This window comes from Papilio polytes, unplaced genomic scaffold (genome assembly GCF_000836215.1).
Source record: "Papilio polytes unplaced genomic scaffold, Ppol_1.0 DF824169.1, whole genome shotgun sequence".
Taxonomy (NCBI): domain Eukaryota; kingdom Metazoa; phylum Arthropoda; class Insecta; order Lepidoptera; family Papilionidae; genus Papilio; species Papilio polytes.
In genome coordinates, this window is record NW_013525035.1 from 3,486,026 (window position 1) to 3,509,556 (window position 23,531).

Genomic DNA, 23,531 nt, shown 5'->3' on the forward strand with positions numbered 1-23,531 from the left:
GGGGGGTCCGCCGTTGAGGCTGAAGCTATTCCAACTTAGTAAATAAAAATATATTTCATCGTAAATAACAATAATGTTGGTGACTTTCATAACTTGATTATATTTTGTGGGTCGCAGCTGCGCGTCCAGTCACAGCCGGAACTCCATAGTTAGGAGGGGAAAAGCATTTAATTACAATTTTCGATTACACTTGACGCGTTAGGAGCTGTCGATGTGTTGCCTTGCGTTTGTTTTGCCAATACAACCATACAAAAACTCCTCTGTATTTAAAAAACTGAAATTCGTTATAGATCAGTTGTATGGTAGGATGCAAAGATAAACCATACAACAAATAGAAGTCATTTCAACAACAATAGTTAGTACCAGTAGATATAATGCAATAAATTTAACAATTTTAACATGAAATGATTACCTTGTTTATTATCCCAATTAATATCCTTAATGACATGAAAGGATGAATGTTAAATTTAATGTGGTTAAGTGCATCAAGCAATTAAAAAAAAAATTGAATTATGAAATTTCAACCAATATTGTAAATTACAACCTTAATTTCATAATGATATAACTTTTAGAAATGTCTATTGCTGTCAACAATTTCTGTTTCAATAAATATCTGTCTTAGATACATTTACAAAGCTTTATGAAATACAAAAGCGTCTATCAACAAGCTGCGTGTTGATCTGAAGGCACTCTTACCTTTGAAAGCTTTCTGTTTGAATAACAAAAGCTTTCTCATCAATGTTAAATTCAAATGGAGGGCTTTTGTTTTTGATTATTGCAATACTTTTAATTTTGTTTCTTATCTTTCAAGACAATGAAATGTAAATCTATATGTATAAGGTTTTTAAAAATAATAAGACCGACTATGGGCAATGCCAGGGGCAACAAAGGATGGCACCATACCTTTTCTGTCATATCCATACCCTTCCAGTTGATATCCCGTAAAAACTATTATTACTATATGTTATAAAGAGGAAAGATTTGTATTTTGTATCTATTGAAACAACACAAAACCTACTGACCCAATTCATCATTCTTTCTCCATTACAAAGTTACATTATCATTGATTAACATAGAATTTATTTTTTTAATTTATGTGGATGAAGTCATCAAAAGCTATTTTATTATATAGACTATGTTACTTAGTGAGAAAATCTAAACACTTAAATCTTGACTCTTGTTATTATAGTAATTATGTGTAATGATAATGCACACCACTTGTACATGTTCTTACTGATTTAGCAACTAAGCTATTGGGAGATGAAAAGTCTCTAGTCTGCGAGGCCTCTTAATCTACTGTAGAGGTAATATTTAGTAATTTTACATGTACTGATTCTGCATAAACAAGAGTGTAGAAGGTATAGATGGAAATAAGAATGATATTTCGCCAGCCCGCTGTCTCATAGCACTATACAAATTAAAAAAGGGAATGAGACAAATATTCAATAACAACAATGTAAAAATATTTAAAAAGTGTGTGTGTGTGTGTGTGTGGTGTCTATTAAGTTTATACAGATAAATAATGTAAGTTAAGGTGTAGTGTTCATGAATTATTTGGCAAGTTATTCACAACTTTGAACAATATTAATATAGCATGAGATAGTCATTTACAAATAAAATTCAATTTTTTTCTGATAAAAATTTAAGTACATTTATAACTTTCTTAGAATTATTCGTAATCTTGGATATGACATGACATCAAAAATCATATTTTTAGTTTATTAACAATATAGTCTAAGATACAAATTAACTCAACATAAATGTGTACACAGTTTTTATTATATTAAGTCAATAAACATGATTTTATTTTTAAATATCATTCAGATAAATATAAAACTGAACAAAACTTAACTACGATAATTAAGAAAACAATCATTAATGGATACAGGAAATAAAACTGTGAGAAAATTATAATTTTTAATAACCTGTTGGCCTCTGTTAGCTGGCCACTTAAGTGACTAATGTCAATTTTATTTAAGATTACACTCCCTATAAGAATGATTCACACAGTTTTATAAACAAAGAAAAAATATTTGTTATTAATCTATATCGAATTCAATAAGCATTTCTGCACTGGCTTCGTTCCAAATATGCATTAACGTACTAGAGGCTACCTATAGTATTTATAAGGAAGTACTAACCAATAAGTTTCCATACCATATCTGAGCCCTACATTACCTTGAAAGGTCCGCGTACTCATTGTAACATCGTCACTGTTGTAATGGATGCTATCACGTATTCATTTATATATCGCTAAATAGAAACAATGGCATATTCTTCGAAACTTATTGGTTTATAGTCAGTCTATGCTAAATAATAACTGATTCCAAATAGTAATGGATATTTGAATGGATTAAAATAAAGTAGTGAAAATTGAATAAACGTTGGAAATTTATGAAAATAAAAGGCAGTTGCAAAATTATATGACAAAAAGGAATCATTGCAAGCAATTGTCGGCATTGTATGGAAATTACTTACATTCTGCTAACACCAAAATACTTCTCACTTGTCAACACATTACTATCGTTACTTTATTACACAATAGTCTCTGTACATGTTTTCCACGAAAATAAATATAATTACCACATAGTTACGATTGTATAAAATGACAGAAAACAGCGGACTGAAAAAAGACGTCTAGATTGGATGGATGATGCACTTATTATTTGATAATGTTAATATTCGATAGATGTCGCTACTGGCTGAAGTGTGGCCAGAGACAAATTTTTATGTGAGACCTAAAAAAATACAACAAATTAGAAACTTCAAAACACTTTTATTTAATCTATAGAACTAAATTTTTGAAAGGATTTCTTTTACAGTTAATTAAAATCAATTTGATCTCTATGAAAAATATTATGAAGGTTTTGTTACCATGAATGACTTTTTTGTAGGAGATGTCAAATCCACCTCTCCTTCGTTTCTTTAAAGGGCGAAGAGAAAACAGAACCAGAATTTGGCTTCCGCCACAACTACTCATTAAATACTAAACAACTAAGAGATTCTTTACAATTTTGATTCCCAGATTTTGATGCTTATTGCATTACTGTACTGCTTATGTTGTAAACATACATAACTTATCACTATCATATTTTTAGATAAACTTATGTGCTTCTTAAGTTACGTTTTATTTGGAAAGAGATTCCGAAAATAATTATACGAGTTTTTGGGTTTGTTTACTTAATAAAGTCTTTGTTACTTCTCAAAATTACTTAGAACTTTTACAGAACTACAGTTTTAGTTTAGACCTTCAAGTATTTTACTATAGTTTAGCCAGCATCAATAAAATTACAAAATACAGATAATAAATTTAGGTCTCCCATAATACACCATACAACCAGAAACTAAAATATACAGCGCCATCTACGGACGGTCTGTTATGTTAATGTTGCTTGTGCCATCTCACTCGCACTTGTGAGCTCCACACAGCGCCGTGCGTTCAAATGGTTCAATGACTTTGGCGACCAGTTTCTATTTTCTCTCTGGTTCTGTCGTCGGGTCGGCCCGCTAGGAAGGGGGCCTTTGTTTGCGTTTCACGTTCGCGTCGCACGGTATCATCTGCGTCGGGCGCTCAATCGTGTCGCATCCGAGACGGAATGTGCCAACATAAGTGGAAGCGTGGTTATCGCTCCTCTCGGTTGATGTGAAATGTCGTGTAGTGCCCCAGGGTGGCGCCTTCTAGTGCAAGTGCAGTGAGGTGCAGTGGTGTGTGCGAGCGAGCGTGGGTCGCTGCCACGGCGAGCGAAGTGCGCGGAGGTGGCGGCGGCCGCTCGGCCATGACCGGCGACATGCCTCTGGGGAGCGCGCACGCGTTCGGGCGCGCGCTGCTCCGGGACGGCGCCCTGCCGCCGCTGGAGCCCGGGCCGCCCGCGGCCGCGCCGCCCGCGCCGCACGCCCCGCCGGCCGCCGCCGCCAGCCCCGAGCAGGTCATGAAGCTCTACATGAACAAACTTACGCCTTACGAGCACCGCGAAATATTCGATTACCCCCAAGTGTACTTCATAGGCGCGAACGCAAAGAAACGACCCGGCCTCGTCGGCTTCCCGAACAATTGCGAATACGACAACGAGCAGGGTTCATACATTCACATACCGCACGATCACATAGCGTACCGGTACGAGGTGCTCAAAGTTATAGGCAAAGGCAGTTTCGGGCAAGTCGTCAAAGCTTATGATCACAAGAAGCGGGAAAACGTCGCACTCAAAATGGTGCGCAACGAAAAGAGATTCCACAGACAAGCCCAGGAGGAGATTCGTATCCTGGAGCACCTGCGAGAGCAGGACAAAGACAACACTATGAACGTCATACACATGTTCGACTCGTTCACGTTCAGAAATCACACGTGCATCACTTTCGAATTGCTCTCGATAAATCTTTACGAGTTGATAAAGAAAAATAAGTTCCAAGGGTTCTCACTGCAGCTCGTCCGGAAGTTTTCGCACAGTCTCCTGCAATGCCTGCACGCCCTCAACAAGAACCGCATCATCCACTGCGACATGAAGCCGGAGAACGTGCTGCTGAAGCAACAGGGACGCTCCGGAATTAAGGTCAGTAAAACTAACCTCTCACAAACAAACCTAAACAAGTCAAGTGGCAATCGAGTCGACACCTGTTTCAACCCGGCCCGGGTGGGTAAAATCAATAAACATCGTTTTTGTTGTAAATATTAGTAGCATTGTATGAGGCGAGCGGATCAGCTGGCCACACCCGCGCGCCCTAGCCTACATCAACACTCGTCACTCGGCCGACCGGCTCGTCGTGTTCAATAGCGCACTTGTACACATGTTTGACTCGTCTAAATTCCTAGAAATGCGCTTGTAGATTTATAAAACGCAATAACTCCCAATACAAACGTTATCTGTGAGGTTCGAGTCGCTCACCCGAAGCGTACGCACGTAATCTATTTTAAAACTTCCCTATAGAAACATCCAGTCTCCGCCATGTAATATAAAAATCTCATATTTACGTCAATACGCATTTGTGTTATAAACAAAATTTTAGACGGAATATAAAATGTTGAGTTTGTATTTCAATTTTCAGTCATCAATTCGGTTAAAATACTGAAATACGAATATTTGATAAAACTTGAAAGTGACTTGTATTTATTGCGTTTTTAAGCTTAGGCCTTGGTTGCCTACTGAGCCGACAATTAAATTATTAATCTACAAGTTAACAATTTGTTTGGGACATTCTCCTGAGAATTAAGAAATTGTTGGTTTAATCTGCTCTCAAAACTTTTATAGCCACATAAATAGTAATCTATTTCAACTTTACAATGTACGAATTATCTATTAAAAAGATTATGATCGAAATGATCTACATTGACAAAGTTAGTGGTCAGATGTTTTGAAAATGAGTTTAAACTGTTTCATAAAACTTAATGTGACTTTGAATTTAAAACTAGCCACATTTATACGTAGTTGTCCGATTAGATGCATACGTAACACATCGCAAGTTCAATGTTTTAGTGGTCCCATACAGTATATTGATTTATATTGTTTAGATTAAAAGTATAGGTGATTTAGGTTGTTCTGTTCTACCTAATCTATGGTTTACATATCTCATTCGTTAACCGAAGTTATGCGTATTTTTTTTTAAGTACAGGAATGCTTGCTCCTGGTTTTTGTCTTTTATTATTAAATGTTCGTACTGTATTTATGATATGTGGGCGTGTTTGGTGAGTGGGAACACAAGTGTTTACACGATATTTGGCGGTTCTGTTATAAATATCATCTGTTTATACGGAAACAGGACAGTTATGTCTACAGGTGTTATCTATACATTAGAAATAATTGACATTGTGTTGTTTTTTAATCTACTAGCTATCGCCCGCGACTCCGTCCGCGTGGTATTAAAAAAAAAGTAAGTAGCCTATCGGTTCTTCCAGATTATGCTCTACGTCTATGCCAAATTTCATCCCGATCCGTTCAACAGTTTAGACTACAAACTCTAACAAACATCCATCCATCCATCTAAACTTTCACATTTATAATAATAGTAAGATTTTTACTGTACTTCAAGCAGTGTACTATAGGGTTAAGTTTTACTTTGATTTTCATCCTCATTAACTTGCCTTTGTCCCTACGGAGGGTCCTCAAGATACGTACTACTCGTTCATACAATAAATTCTTCAGGTTAAATTCGTTGCAAATTCATAATGATAGTTGTCTACATAAGTCTTCGTAAGAAGACATGTAAATATAAATAACTATTTCGAATTGCAGTAGTGCTCGTAGATATTTCAAATAGGTCATTGACTTTGATTCATCACAGAACTTTTCTACGCATATTCGTAAATAAAAACTGTACACTACTTATTTTAGTTGAAACGACTGTGAATTTGATCAGTACGAGGATTTGATTCGATAATTTTAAGTAGCTTCATGTTTTCAGAAGTGCTTGTTTTTTAAACGATTTTATTAAATAACATGTCTGTATGACCGATAATATGAAAACACTTTAATTGCGTTTTTCCCAGTATTATAGTTTAAATAAACTGTATTCAGATATTTCAGATTTATCACAAACTTTTATGTAGAAATGCATATTTATTATGCGCTCTGAATCATAAAGTGTAGGTCGTCATTTGATGTAAGTTATATGATATTGACCTCCGATATTGCATTTACAGAATAAAGTGGTTTTATTTAGTTATCTGCAAATAGAATGGAATATTTTACAATATTATGTTGTTACTCAAATTCTCTGAATAACTCGTCTGTCTGTTGCATTGTTAGCCTTTTTATGCTTCAACCAGTTTCCCACCTGTGACGCGACGCACCTGGCATTGTGTGATGTGGCTACCTTATTCATTGCATTGCCTTTAAAGTTTGCATTGTTACCGTCATATTGTGAAGTTACATTCGTTTATGTTCAAATTGTTATCTGACAATTTGACTAATAGTGTTAAATGCGATACAGCTTACAATGTACAAAATCGTAGTTTAAAATTGTAACACCTTAAATGAAACTATGATTTTTTGGTATCAAAATTATTCGCCAGGCCAGTCGACGGCTTGTGTTTATGTATGTCGAAAGATTCTCTTTTTCTTCTGCTGCTATACGGTAATAAGTAATTTAAGATTATAACAGATAAGGTGATGTAATAAAAAGAGCACGCTCTGACATACGTGTACTGTAAGGCTTTTTCTTCGTATTTGTAGCGGTAACGTCTCCCCAACCGGTTCCGCTTTTAGGGAACGATACTGACATTCCATTACCTTAATTTGTATTGAAACATATTGTCGCCTCTCTTCTTTTATAAGAGACAGAAAGAGATTACAATGTTTATACACAAGTTTCGGCGAAGCTCGGTTAAATTTTCGACTTGTATTCATATCAGGTCCACGATTGTACTTGATGTTAAGTGAGATACATTGTTTTCTTTCCTCCTTTACGTTAATATATTTAGTACATCAGACGTTCCTTAGACTTATATGGATATCTCTGAATTCGTAATTTTTCCTAACGGTTACTTTGACAGTTATGTGTTTAAAATTTTTTGACAGTTCGATGTTGCTTTAATATCGTAATCTTTATGAATAGTTTATCTATTTTTGTATCATAGAGGATGTTTTTTCTATGCGTGTGATATGCTGTACATAAAATAATGATATAAGCAGTGAAGACATTTTTATTCTTTTTCGCTTGCCTTTTGTAAACCGCTAATGAGATGGACCTTTGTGGGTGAGTGTCGGATTATTTTTCACGTCACAACTCGAAAAGTTGCCCAAACAAAAGGTGAAGTTTCGTAAACTTGCCGCAGGGCGTTTATTGTATAACGCGATTCAAATTTTATCCCGGCTCCCGGTTTTACAGACTGCGAGTAAAGAGAAGCTCTCGTATATACCTAAACCGACGTGCGATATTCGAATATTCCAAGTCTTCATAAAGTTGGAATATTTTTATACAGTCAGGTCGTTTTTAAAAATTCCTTCCCCCGTCTGCACTTTTGTCTGTGCCAGTTTTTTGTTCAACCAATCGTGGTGCTTTGGTGTCTCCTTTCACAAAGTCCGTGGTCTTGTATTGTTATTAATTTTGCTTTTGTTTTGGCGAGACTCTCTTGAGCGATTTTTCTTTAGTTAGTTTACATAATCTATCAATTTATAGATACACATAATATTATATATTCATAATTCTAGTGTATATAGTACAAGGATGCACATATTTTTTTTATTATTCAGAATATATGTTTTACAAGTATTCTTCTCGTTCAGACAAACTTTTATACCTACAAAAAGCGACACCTGACAATAGATAAAGTCAAGATAACCCAGTTAATATGTAGACTGTTTACTTGTCTAGCGGCAGGTGTGTGTGAACTTGTATGGAATTTGCTTTTGGAAAACTCAAACAAAGAGACCCAGTAACATAAATGTTAAACAAATACCCGTGAGTTCAATGTTGCAGCGAAAGGTTGGCGACATTGAGATAGTGATGTAACTGTTTTTCATAAAATACGTTTATAGAGTACATTTTTCAATCGAAAAATAAAAAACTTTTACGTCTATTTTAAACTAAGCAATAATTTACAGATTATAATAGGTTTTTTTATTGTATTATATAGCAATTTATTCATAGACAAATTATTTACGGTTATTGCATTTTTGCACTGTAACTATTATAGTACGATGGTAAGATATTTATATAAAAATCTTGAAGTTTTTTGCATCATAAATTATATAGGGCACTGCCTCAGCCAGTCCTAAAGGACTTTTATAGTACAGGTTACTAGCATTGACCAAGTAGGGAGACCATTTGTTTTATGGGACAGAATATTTAAACATTCGATATTTTTTATTTGATGAAGGTCTGAAAGATAGGTTGTAGAGGTTTTTTTTTCTAAAGTTTTGGGATGTTATAAACGTTTTCTTTGTGCTTTGTTTTGTTTTAATTTATTTTTGAAATTCATCAATTCTCGTGTCCGTGTTTATTCATTTCAAAATGTGGACATACTATAAAATATTAGTTTCAAAGCATTGAGTTGTGTAGGCGGTAAGCGAATGTAATAGAGATTTAAATGAAACGATACTGCGAAATAACCACTGCTTCTTAGCGGTAATTTAGCAGGTGTTCAATAAATACAGTTAACATTAAATGCCAAATACAATTTCAGTAATTTTCCTATTAAAAGAATACTTGAATAAATTTATAGTTGCGAAATTAGTATAAAATTATTTATAAAATTTAGAACATGTAAGTGTCCAAATAGGTACATACATTTTCATTTTGCCATGATAATTACAAACCTATAAAAACCTACCAATTTTGTTTATTAGTATTGGTTTTTACCCATTTTATATTCACTGTCCTCGATAATTTAATTACGTGTTAAGTATGTGATGAACGTTAATTAATTCCTTATGTAGTATATTTATTTGATGAACACCTGTTAAAATCATCCAATTAGGTAACTAATGGTACAGAGGCACTGGCTAGTTAAATTAGCCCCAGCTAATAAATGTTAAATAGCTGCGTGTAGGGTGACCAGTTTATGTAACAATTTAATTAACACTTTTTGACCGACATCCCAAAATAAGGAGGTACTCAATTCGTTTGTATATTTTTTATTTATTTTATGTAAAAATATCTATGCTTCGTATGTCCTTTGTTTTATGTCTCCTTATCGACCACATTCTATTGCTAAACAAGATTTCAAAGACGTTTAGTTACTTGATAATTTTCGATTAAGATGAAAATATGGTTACCCTGTTTTATACCAATAATGACATTGATAGTGTTCTACGCCATGTTGTAACGGTAATTGACTTTAGTAAATATTAACTGGCTCCTTGCTTCAACGATGTTTATTTTTTCAAGCTCTTGAGTAAACTAATCAGTGATCGGATAACAAGCGTCATTTGTTTCCAAGTTCTGTCTATAGCGATTATTTAAGCTTTAATTTTGTATAGGGTCAAATAAATTTTGTGAAACTAATAAATTTAATGTAATACTAGTTTCGAATATAAAGTTATCTCTTTTTTTACAAAGACAGTAAAAGCAATAGAAGCAATATTAAATGATGATACATCTTACTTTTTACTTCTTACTAATATTATAAATGCGAAAGTTTAGATGGATGGATGGATGGATGTTTGTTAGCGTTTGTAGCCTAAACTGCTGAACGGATCTCCATTAAATTTGGCACAGGTTTAGAGCATAGTCTGGAAGAACACATAGGCTACTTTTTATCCCGGGATAAGTTGCTGTTCTCGTGGGATTCAATAATTTAGTTTTTTAATGTTTACTCGATCATTCTGCAACATATCTTATTGAAATTTGGCACAGATGTAAAACAAAGAAACTGGAATATACATGGGATAAGCTTCATCCCTGAGGTGTCCGGTTCCCGAGGGATACGTAGCTTTTTGTTATTTATATAGTTCGTATGTTTTCTAATACCACGCCGACGAAGTCGCGGGCAACAGCTCGTTTTGTTATAATTTAGGACAAATGTAAATAAAGAATAACAAGATGGAATAATTCATAGAGCCTTTTGCGTTCATTCGAAAATGGACTATGTTAATTCGTAACCCAGTTTCTTGGTAACTCCTTTGTTTCTGTTAGCCGAATCGTATTAAATGTATAATTATTTTCAAACTGTGTGCTTAACGTAATTTAATTGTACATAAGGATTTTAATTATGTAAATTACATTTTTTGTCGACAAAAATCTCTTGCAAGAAATAATATATAATTCGTTCGAATGCAGCAATGATAGGAAGCATTTTATAAAAAAAAACTATTTAGCTTTTAACAAAGAACTGTTTTTTTATCTTGTTATTTATTTCCTACAAATATTTGTGTTATGGATACAATCTACCGGATTTGTTGACGTCAACTTGAATTTCAACTACTCGTATGTTGCTCTTAAAAGGGTCAAACGTCAACATTATGCAAAAAAACATGTCGAAATAAAAAAAAATTTGTGAAAGAGAAATAATATCGGCATAACGGTATAAAAATGTGACTTAACAAGGTTTTTTCGTATTCGGTATGTCTGCCAATTAACGTGCGATTAAATAAATTGACCTGTCATCGGAATCGACACAATGTACTGAGATTGGTGGGTCGGTGGGTCGTTTGTGTGGTTGGTTGATTGGTCGGTTGGTCGTTGGGCGAGTCCTTGCGTCTCGACTTGCGTATAAATTGGGTCATACGGTCGCGACGGCTCTTATCGATTTTTGCCATCTTACGCAAATCATTTGTTTGTTCCAAGTGTTGGGATGTAGCGTAAACATGAGATAAAGTTTCAGCAAGAAAATAGTAAAGAAAAAGCGATGCCATTATTATAGTAGTGTTAGGGATTTTTTGTACATTTATTAACGAATCAAATTTAATTAATGATGTGAACTAATGAAATATTTTCCCAGTAGGTCTCGTCCTGAAGAAATTTCATAACAAAATGAAATAATCAATGGAATGAAAGTCATCGAATATTTCAGTTTAAATTTCGTTGTTTATATATGTCCGGTTATTTTACACGCTTCAGCGTATCGCTTGATCCACCTTATTTACGCTACACTGTCTCTATTGAAACCGTAAACCGCTTTCAAAAGCACACTTGGGTAATGCGAAATATAATAGTAGTCTTTGTTTTACTTTGAAGTAATAGGCGACTTCTTATCGAAAACGTTTTTGCGGTTCTCTTTCACTGATTTGATTGGCAACTTGAAGACGTTGAATTTACTGTACAATTAAGCTTTTACCTTTGGTCATTGTTTACTGAGATTTGTTTCATAATGTTGTTACGTCTGTATTTTTTTTAGAAGTTACTCAGCTATAGTTTATTAAATCGGTACATCCTGATAGGTTTTTCTACGTTGTTTGATGGGTTTTAATAAGAAATTTTCCATTTCTAATTTTTTAGGTTATCTATGGTTATCTACGCATGATCGGGTAACACTTGTCATATTTGGAATTTTGTTTAAAAGCAAATTAAGATGTTTATGAATATTACTAGTATGTACATTTAATATTTAGTATATCATATCACTAGTATTATAAATGAAAAAGTTTATGGATGTATGTTTTTTAGAGTTTGTAGTCTGTACGGTTAGCGATGAAATTTGGTCTAGATGGAGGATAGTCTGTAAGAACACAAAGGCTACACTATACTCATTTTTGTTTTCTTATTCCACGCAAATGGAGTCGCAGGCGATAGCTAGTATTTTGTAAATCTGTGTACATGAGTCATATGATATCCTGCATTGACACATCGCAATACACTTCGGAAGTTATTTGTCATACATTCATTCTAATTTCGTATGTGTTGGGTAGCGGCGGGAAATTCGCGTAATTAGGTCGAACTAGAGCCGGTCAGAGTAGAGGAGGGAGGGGGCATCTCTCGAACGGCACTTGGCGAATGGCTAATTATACTGGTGAGTTGTCGGGGAAATTTAAAATTCAATTTTTTATAGCGGTCCAATAAAAAACTGTCAATAACAGATGCTCAACAAATCCAGCAATAAAGTGAATTGGAAATATATTCTTGCCAGGTTATGGATTAAACTTGCGAAACATGGATAATTATGCTATAAATTTATTTAATTGTATCATAATATAAAATAAGATTGTTATCATGTCATTGTGCGAAATTCATTCAAGGAAAACGACATTAACGTCTAGACTGAATAACTAAATAATCGGTGCCATCGTTCTTTGCAAGGTTATAACGCTTTTTGTTATAATTGTTGTGAATCAAAGTTTTTTTGCCATTGGTTCTCTAATCAAATTGTTTTAAATCGTTTGTTAGTTATTTAGCTGTTTGATATGTATGACAGAATGGTATTGTAAGATTAATTGATTCATTTTTTTAATCAAGCTAAAAAATATAGTCGGGCTAAAATTGACTCTGGCTTTCATGGATATAATTTGATATATCTATACTAATATTATAAAAAGGAATGATTTGTGTTTTTATTTGCATTGAAATAACTCAAAATTACTTGGCCGATTTTAAAAATTCTTTCGCTATTAAAAAGCTACGTTATCAGTGAGTAACATAGGCTATATTCATTATTATTTTTTAATTCCACGCGGGCGAAGTCGCGATCAACAACTACTCTTATTTACGAAGTTTGTGTTGAATTAAGGTATTGAATTATTGAAATTGTTTACGCTTTCATTTTACCTAGAAATTCTTACAAATACTTGAAACAACGTAATAAATCACAAGTGGGCTTTCAATAGGCGGGACTACGACTTGAATTGTATTTGGAGCAAATATTCAAAGAACGATAAATCTATCGGATTTAACGTAGGTATTGGTGGATTATGCTATTAAAATGTATGAGTAACAAAAGTGCTCACGACCTCATAACCCTCTTGTAATAGTAAACAATAAAGATTTGAACTCATTTATCATTACATTTTATTTTGACCAGTTGCGGTGTGTCTACATTTTATAATACAAATAACCTCACGCATTGTCATTGTCAAGCTATCTCTAAAGGTGTCCTTTAATTATTAGCGTATGTCTAATCTACGCTAAGCATAATATAAATCGGTTAAAATGATTATATGCCAAAAAGAGTTTCCAATATATTTAGGGAAATATCGATTATAATTTCTCTGATTTAACTACGGTTAAATGATTTTATAGTCGCTTATCCGATATATCAGCAGTATTATTGTAACTCTAGATACAGTTTATTTTCGAAGTGGAGCGTCAAAAAGATATAGTATTGCGTAAAGGTACTTGTGGGTCGCGGTGCGTGCGGGAGTTGTGCGTAAGTAGGTCACCCGGGAAGGGACCGCCTGGTTACATTCCTACAAATCAAATAGAATAATGTAATTGTTTGAGGAAGTTGGGCCCTTCATTGTCTTTTATTTAAGTTGAATCGATAACTTTATTTCTTTAGAGACGTAGAGCGCACACCTTTGAGTAAACAATCGCACAAATGTTGTGCGATTGTCGATTGTTTCGCTGCATATTCAACTGTTTAGTTGTACAATTAAAAATGGAGTAGTGTGCGCATCTCCATATATGTTTATAGGAATCAAAGCTAGACTAAACAGTTGTGCGATAGTTTAGTATAGTACTTTTTTTTAATAATATAATGTGGCAAACGAGCAAGCGGCCACCTGAATCTACCGAAATAGAAAGCGACCGCTGCCCATAAACATCCGCAATTGCAGATGCGTTGCCTACCCTTGATTGACGGAGGAGGAAACGCACATAAAGCGGAAATTTTCCCTTCCTAAGCGTCTCCACCACCGTCAAATCCACTTTTCCTTCCCATTCTTTCCTCTCAAGAAAAGGGTGGAAAGGGAAAGGGACTAAAATTAGGCCTCCGGCACCACACTCATCAGACGAAACGCGGAATTGCTTCCACTTCACGCCTGTTTTCTGTCACTATTTATCTATGTTGCAGATAGCTTTAAAATATAATTCATTTGTCATTAAAACTAGAACAATTACTGAAGAATCTTTATTGGACAATAACTGGGAATTCTATTATCTTGGTACATAAATTTGAAATGATGTATATGAGAGCAGACTGTTTTATTACGGCTATAAAGTACTTGTATTGAATCATGCAATACATAACTTACCTCAGCAGTGCAAATTGTCAAGAAACTGGAACGCATCTGTTTATTCTGTCGCTAAGTACACCTAAAACAGTTGTTATCACGGCAAACTGAAATATTATCATTGCTACAAATTGATAACCTATTTCTCTGTCTCGTTGCCGGTGTACAAATATTTGCGTCCAATCTACCAATGTTTGGCCATTGGACCCAATCGTGTTGAGTGCTCGTATCAGGTATCGGAACAGAGTTCAAAGATTAGTTGTAGGTGCTTCTTAGTTGCAGAATAATCAAATGTTATAGGCCTAAGTTATAAACTGACGGAATTATTTAAAATGTGTTTGAATTTTTTTTTTTTTAATCAAAGACCTTTCCCATGACCATTGTTTGGTTTATTTTTGGACAGTAATTGATAGTCATTATTATTTATTATGCTTTAAATTAACGAGAACTTTACATACTTTACAAGAAATTAAATTCCTGTGTAATTTAGTATTTAGTGACATTGGTTGTTAAAATAGGCCCCTAATAGGTATCGATTTTTTTAAACACAGTAAAAATGTACCTCAAAACCAATACGTTTGATTTTTCGTCTGCAATGTTGGTAGTCTATTTAATTCTTTTTTGTTCTTATTCCGCTTTCCTTTGTATTCTAGACTGCACAAATGCTTGGAACTTCGCCAAATAGACCACTAGAGTGCACGGAGTGCATCATCAAACAATCACTGTTTTAAATTCAACCACATCCTATAATCTTAAAAAAAATCAAAAAATTCAACCACATCCTATAATCTTGAAAAGTAACTTTGAAAATTGGATTTTAGCATTCCTAATACAGAGAAATGTCTTTAAATAAAATCCTTAATAATCATACTTCATACTAATATTATAAATGTGAAAGTTTACATGGGTGGATGTTTGTTAGAGTTTGTAGCCTAAATTGCTGAACGGATCTCAATGAAATTTGTCATACATATAGAGGATAGTCTGGAAGAACACATAGACTACTTAGTTTTTTTTTTGTTTTAATACCATGTGTACGGAGTCGCGGGCGAAAGCTAGTTTATGTATAAAAGTAAATTACTGATTGACCTGTACAGATAACCTTATTCATTGGGGACTTGTTTAAAGTAATTTCGTTTGTATTGCGTTAGTATAGAGTTAAAAATTGATTAACAGTAACACGTGTAAATGTATGCCTAATTACGTGTAAGGTATGACGCGTGCGAATCGCTGAACATTCAATAAATATTTGCGCACATTAATTCATAAATATTGCCGATAAGCGACTTCCAGTGGCCTACATATCAACTGTCACCTTGAACAAAATCTTGTAGGAATTGAATCTCCGAAATCACATTGCGAAATATTGCGAATCTATCGAGCATTTTACCCAAGCATGACAATTTAGTAGGAAATACCGAAGTTAGTAGACCGTAGGCGACTACTATACTGTAATAAAACATACGTGTTAATCAATAATTAACGCTTCTACTATCATTTTCCAACATTGTTACTATTTTTGTTAATTATTTTAGATTTTATTACGAAATCTAATGCCGAGTGTATCGAGAATTAGTCATCGTTGTCGTGATAGCACCAGACGCCCAATGTCACTCAACTAGGGCTGTCACTTATAGAATCGACTAGCTGTTGCTCGCATCTTCGTCCGCGTAAAATAAAAAATAATAAATAACGTAGCCTATGTTAGTCAATAATAACGTTTATTTTTAATGTTAAATAATTTTCGAAATTGGCCCAGTAGTTTTTGAGTTATTTCAATACATGCAAAAATACAATTATTTTCTCTTTATAATATTAATATGGTTATGTTATGACATCTAGACTGTAATCTATATCTCCCAAATTTTATCAAGATCCATACCATACCATATATCCATACTTTGGCATAGATGTTAGTTAAAATAATTGGAGGATGGACAAAAAGGGTCTAAATTAAAATGAAAATTAATTTCTTCTAGTTAGGATAAATTGGAAGCATAGGTACAGTTCTGTGTAAACAATCATCAAACAGTAAATCTGTCGAAACAAATCATGTTACAACATTAAAGGTAAGTCCTAAATAGCCAGTGAAGTATGAAGGCGACTTCTCACGTCTCCACTACGTGATCTGTCAACCCTGTGCACAGATTGTTCTCAAATGTTGCGGTAACGGTTGCGTAGTGCGTATAGCGCCCTCTTTGTTGGTGGTTTTCTTTTACTTTTTTAAAAATGGAACGTCCTCCCACTGGCGTATTATGTGGGTTAATGCCAAGCCCACACTCGTATATTAGTGTTTTTTTAATTGTTTACTGACAGTATACAATTAAAGTTTTTTGACAGTGTCAAATTGTTAAACGTTCCTGGCATGACTTGATTGACAATTTGTGTGATTGTGATTTTACACTAACACACAACACTATTTTTTTTTTTCAGTTATACAGTTACATTGATGATTTATGCATAGTTTGACTATTTTTATCTCGCTTGATGGATCTGTCCAACAATTACTATTAACGTCTTATTCTTGGGTATAGTCCATTAGGCTAGTGTCAGGTTTTCGGAATTCTAGAACGTAACGTTGACGGAGGTATCCGGGCCAATGACAACGAGGCGCGGTTCCGCCGTCACTTATCATTAGAAGTAACGACAGCTTGTCAACTTGTCATGTATCGAAAGCTAATTTTAGGTCTCGTCTAGTACGGATTCATTAAAGGTCTCGTTGATTTATGTTACAAGGTTCTCTATGGGCTTGTACTGTTGAAGCTTATACCAACATGCTGTCCTTTTCACACTCTTCAATTTAAATACCTATCGTTTTATGTGTTTTTTGTTTCTTACTGAATTATTAATTTGATCGTTTTTATAGTAAAGTTGGCGATGGCGTTAATTAGTTTACAAGCACTTGTTAATTATAAATGGGAGCGATCAAATAAATAAAAAAATTATGAATTCAAGATGCTCGCTGCTTAATTATAGCTTTAATAAAATTTCGGCAGCGCGTCAAAAGGTTAATTATTACTTAGTTATAAATTTACATAGCTAAGTGCCATTTTAAAATTTAAATAAAACAGTTAAAAAGTAATATTTTTTATCATTTATTTGTAACTGGAATAATGTTTTAAACAGGCTTTAATCTAAGTCGATCTATACTGTTTGTTTTAAGTCGTCTCCTCTTTCTTTATAATGTTAATATTGCTATGAAATAGTTGCTTTTATACTTGGTGATGTTTCTGTGCATGTGTTCTTACTTAGTAATAGTCTTTCCTTGTTGCTATAAGCCGCTTATTCTCATAAATAATAAGAATAGGTTAAAAATCTTTCTATACGCCACACGTTCTATAAAGAATTTTCCCGCAAGTAAATAAATCGCCAAGCGTCCGCTTCGAGATAATCCAATAGCAACGTCCAAGTCGAAATAAGCTCCCGCTTGAGCGGTCTCCAATGGAAATATCTTATTACAATTTAATAGTATTCGCCAAGTGAGAGTTTCATGAAAATCTTCTAGTGCTACTTTAATATGGCCAAGAGAATTTCATTTTCAACGATTTGAACATTTGAACTGGCTCAAGTTTTGCTTTGGCATTAATAAAATGAAATGTACTGCTAAAATAACTTTTATTGGGTTATTTAGGGGACATATTAAAATGTTTCAATCTTGTAGTTTTCGGAAGATTGGGATGGAAAAAGAAAAATTGTTTAATTTATTTCAGTTGCTTGGTAATAATTATAAGAGTTTTCTCATCTAGACTTTGTAAAAAATCTCAACACTACTAAGTTATTTAATTAATACTTAACGTTCTTGAGTGTAAATTAAAATTATCTGTTTGTTTTTAAGCTCCATAAAATAGATATATCAACTAATATCTTAGTGTGACACGATCAAACTACATGTGTGTCAAATAACTGTACATAATGTTGACGTTAGTAATAAAAAAATACCGTTAGAGCAATGAGACGGCATTAGTCGAAATTACTCAATACGTTTTGATCTCGCGGGTGTAGTGGGCGGCTGCTGGTTTGATATCTAATTACGAATTGACGGACAAGCCTCAAACAGTATGTTTGCTAAAAGAGCCGTTATTTGCCTCTATTTCATTTATCGTGACACTGAGGGTAGTCGAGATTTTTGGTTCAAGATACAGTGTTATTTGCATGAATCTGTTGGGCAATTGGATACTGAAAATTTTAATATTAAATGTTTTATCCGTTCATGCGCGATCCATTCGTATTTCAAGGCCATAACAAAATTGTTAACAAGTAATAATTACGTGTTTGTTGCAAAAAATCCCTCCGTGTCTAACTCGGGATGTAATTTTACATGCGGTAATAATACGTCTGCGTAATATTACATTCCTTATTAGAAACGTACAAGGTTTATTCAAACAGATAGCCATAAAAACCCCGATAAACCTTATATTGTATTCGGATTGTTTATGGTCACTGGTCATTTTTAATTTCTTAAAAATAATTCTTTAACTGTGTAATAGTATTTTTTAAGATGTTCAGCGCCATCTGGAAAGTCCATAAATGCAAATAAAAACGTAGTGGCGTGCAACGTGTTACATTTTAAGCTCGTACATAGAGTGTGAGAATCTTTTACTTGATCTGGGAATGCATAGTATGTCTTTATGGGCTCAATGAGTAATACTTTCACGTAGGGTCATGTGATTGACTCTATCAATTCTCAACATTCCTTAGCACGCTTGCTCAGTGCGCTTCACTGTACAATTTTATATCCAATACATTGCTCCGCACAATGCCTTCGTTCACGTCTCAATTGACGGCTTTTGTCACTTAGCATCACAGAAATCAAAACCAATCTCCCGTTTTGAATGAATACGATAGCCAAACGAAATTCATTCTTACTGTTGTGTGATTAGATATGTTTTTTATTTGTGTTAATGTTGACTCGGTTTGTTAGACTGACACCCTTTGACAGTTGAGTCACGACCTCTTTAGAGACGAAAGACGTTTTGATTGTACACCATTAGTTGCGAAAATCGATAGTAATCAAATGGTTATTCTGTTTACTTAAATTGACGCGTAAACTATGCAAGCTGTTCAATCACTTTGATAGAAAATGCCCATTTTGGGTATCAAACACAAGTATTTCTTGTTAGCATTTTGAAAACGAAACTTTGACAGTTTGGTATGTAATTGACAGTTGATTTAAGGTTTGCATGTAATGTTTAAGCTTGAGAATAAGCAAAAAACACATGGTAGAATTTATACCTGATACGTGCAGAAGTTTTCGGTGTTGAAGGGCAAGTTATATTTAGATGGGGGGTGGTATTACGTCACTGTGTCATCCGAACATCGCTATTGTTTCACTTTTAATTTTGGAGGGTCTTATGTGCTGAAGAAATAGCAACACATATTGCTATTTATTTTGATAAACATAGTGATGATAGCTTAAATTTTAAAATTGTTTTGTCTATGTCTACTAGGGAAGGTCTTTTTAACAGTACCAAATAATTAAATTAATTCAATTTATTTTTTTAAAGCATCTGTATAGTGACTTTAATGAGATTAATCTTTGCAATATTTAGTTATTGTAAATATCTACCACATAGATATTGCCTTAGTTTTCTTTGACTACAATACCAGATTATCTTTGTTTCTTTTTAACCTTGTATCAGGTCTAAACGTAGAGAATTTTGTGACCAATGCACGTAGTAAGGGGTGCTTTATTTTCATTAGGCATAATACAAAGGTCACTGAACACTAACTAAAACTAAATAAATCGTTACAGTAAAGGCGCTTTCGTAGTTCAAATAAATGCTTTTTCCGGCGATTGTAGAGCTGCCCGTTCGGGACAGAACAATGGCCGGAATGGTTATCCATGAATCGATTATGCATAGACATCGAAAAGATAATGGCCCTTTATTTTTTATATTCACTTTGAAATAGTTTTTTGCTACATGTGTTTAGAATTTTCAACTGTAATTTGTGATTGTTAGATGGTTTATTTAATTTTAGGCTGATGGAAGGAAAAATACTTGTTAAAATTAAAGTCAGCAATAAATTAAAATAAATAAAAAAACATATGTATAACTATCTTCGTCATAATTACTTGACGTATATTTCCTCGGTTCTTATTTAGACTTCCATTAAGAGTAAAAAAGTTTCCTTTGCCATCAAACGACTTTCGTGTTATTTGACAGCAGAGGTCGCTGCGTGTCGGCAATGTCACGGGTGGTCGGAAACGGATATAGTTACAACTATTTCCTTCGCTCGCCGATGGCCAAATGTGCAGTCGCTTGCATGATGAGCTTTTATTGCATAGTAAGTCTTATCGCAATGAATTAAGGCAGATTATACGTTACAGTTAAGAAATTATAATGTAGTGGTAAATCGTGTTTTATTATAAGACACCTTAAGTTAAGAAAAGTTGTATTTTTGTAAAGCAATTTAATTGAAGTAAATGTTTGTTAATCTTCGACTACTCGTAATATTGTTAGTAAAAATAGAACAATACCAGCCAAACTGTATGGCGACTCGGAATATCGCTTGAGGCTGGTAAAACAAATGAGTATTGGCGACTTATAAACTTTACATCAGTGGATCCCAGGACTTTGTGTTACCCCGAGCTGCGATTAAGTTTGAATGTTACAGTACAAAGAATGTATGGATAGTGAATCGTTAGTAATCAATGTTATCATAATAAAAGTAGATCATACGTTCCGCTTCACGTAAAACCAATGTAAGCACGTAACTCTATCTATTTAAGGCCGAGGGCTGAGATCGACCTTCTGTTCACATTATAAAGCTGTAGCCGTGTAAAAATATAAAACCAGCGTTGTTTACTGACCTTCGATAAAACCCGGATTTTGTTTAACGATTGCAAGTTCATGTAGCTTTTATTGTAACGCAACTCCAAAACTGTAAAAGCACTTCAGTAAATCACACATAAAAGTATTAAATTCTTTGTATATGTTAAAACTATTATTTATTAGAAATATAAATGTCTTATACTACTGTGACTTTAAACTTTTTTGACTGTACTAAAAAATGTATTTTGTTTCAGGTACTTACTTTTCAACAGCCAAAGCAGTATTTTTAATTTGGATGTAAGTTTTAGTCTATCAACTATTGTTTGCATTTTCTCTTATTTCGATAATTTCTACGTTTTATGAATAACTCTAGGTTAAAAACAAAAACATTCTACATATCAAAGTATCCTCGTTAGATTTCAAACTAAATGTAGAGTAGGCATAATGTTATCTCGTAACACGGTCCGTTCTGATTTTATCAGTTTAGATCAGTTTGCTCCTCGAACGTGACCCGTCTCTTGTTACCTACTTTGTGAGCGACGGTTTTATCTCTTTATATGTACGATTCGTTGAGATGAATCTCATTTTCTAATGGTACATCTGACTATTCGAGGAATCCATGAAATGTTTCTCTAAATTAATTTTGATTTTATTTACTCGTAATATCAAAGTTCTTTAATCATTATTACATTTGAGTTTTCGTTTTGTTTTTTATGAGATTGATTTATTTGATATAGTAAATGGTGACTGAAACATTTTAAAATGAACATGTGGCAGAGATGTACCTTACCAGTAATGTAACAAATACTTGTCATTTCACGAATACTGGGCCGAACAATTAGGTCTCCAGGTGTGAATTATTGCTTCAATTTAATGGTAGTTTAGTTATTTTTAGAGCATCGCTGGCGGGTTAGCGTTTGCGTAAGTGTTGCGTGACATTTTGACGGACAGAAATACCGGCACGGCCTATTTTATGTGCGGTCAACCAGGCCCCGACTATCAGTTTGCGGCCGGACAAAATATGAACGAAGATATAGTATCGTAGTTTATTAACCAATAATGCAAAGGATATTATGAGGGAGTAGTTGATTCAAATTTTATCGAATCATTGCCTTTCAAAGTTAAATTATGCTTAATGCCTACTAGTTATTAGAATTATATTAGACAAAGGCTTCACTTTTGTCTGTTTTATATAATGGAAATTGTCTTAATTTAATTAATAATCATTAATAATATAGTTTATTCAAGGAAAATTTAGATAAAATGTATTTAAATAGCTCACTCGCTTGAAGAAGTGATACGTTCGATCCTCTCGGTGCGCCGGCCGCATCGCTAATGAAGCTTATCAGATTTTAATTATTTATAGACGTCCATAAGCGTTGACATTTAGCGGTAGATGGCGCGACCTCTGCGAATGGATTCTACGGAGCCGTTACTACGGTGGTTGTCTACCATTTGAGCAGTAGTCTTTATTTGTTGACCTTCATAGTTATGACTCATGTCTACATGTCTCATTTTCTTCCTGACCGTTTAGGTTATAATTTTATGTGATTTTTAAAGATTTTCGGGTAAAGAGACAGAGAAAAAGAGAGCAAACGGGGAGAGAGATCAGTCATTGTATTTTTTTTGTATTACATGTGAAAGTAATTTTTATTATAATAATGTCATTCTCGTGTGTCCTCCCATCGCTCTCTCCCGCCTTTTAAATTATATGAATGTACTGAGTTTCTTTTTTCTTTAAACAAACATAAAATACAGTTGCATATAAATTACATCGCGTTTACTTATCTTAGATGCGTATGGTTAATTAATATATCATGTCAACTAATATGGTAACAACTGGTTATTGTACAGACGGTAACATAAATCTTTTATGTATATTTAATGGACAGCCATGTAGCGTTGTGCTCGGTCAATGGCAAGGTTGTTACGGTAGAATTTAATTAAATTGAATGAAAATATTTAGCGGTCGTCTACTGAAACGACTCTGAATTTAATTTAAAATGTTGATGGTTGTCATATAATAAACCGCGTTTACGAAGCGAAGCGTATTGATATTCTGCCGAAAAGTCTTAGAGATATTACACACTTCTTTAAATATATTTGGTACATATACGAAATTGAAGCCTTGTGTATTAAGCGACCGTTCGCACGGGCAGACTTTGTACGCCGCGGTAAAGTTCAAGGTCAGCAGACTTTTTACGCCTACGAGATAGGTGTTCGT

At 34.0% G+C, this 23,531-nt stretch overlaps 2 protein-coding genes across 6 annotated transcripts in view; one reads left to right on the forward strand and one right to left on the reverse strand.

Moving 5' to 3' along the window:
• Positions 1 to 2,682, reverse strand: part of LOC106111346 (transmembrane and coiled-coil domains protein 2) — a 23,461-nt gene extending 20,779 nt beyond the window's left edge. For all 4 annotated transcript variants that reach the window (XM_013293385.1, XM_013293384.1, XM_013293383.1 and 1 more), the window contains exon 1: positions 2,479 to 2,682. The gene's annotated coding sequence lies outside the window, so the exon portion shown is untranslated. The remainder of the gene's footprint in view (positions 1 to 2,478) is intronic.
• A 716-nt stretch (positions 2,683 to 3,398) lies between these two features.
• Positions 3,399 to 23,531, forward strand: part of LOC106111348 (dual specificity tyrosine-phosphorylation-regulated kinase 2) — a 109,043-nt gene continuing 88,910 nt past the window's right edge. For both annotated transcript variants that reach the window (XM_013293387.1, XM_013293386.1), the window contains exon 1: positions 3,399 to 4,547. In XM_013293387.1, coding sequence (XP_013148841.1) covers positions 3,777 to 4,547 — 771 coding nt within the window. In that variant the 5' untranslated portion in view covers positions 3,399 to 3,776. The remainder of the gene's footprint in view (positions 4,548 to 23,531) is intronic.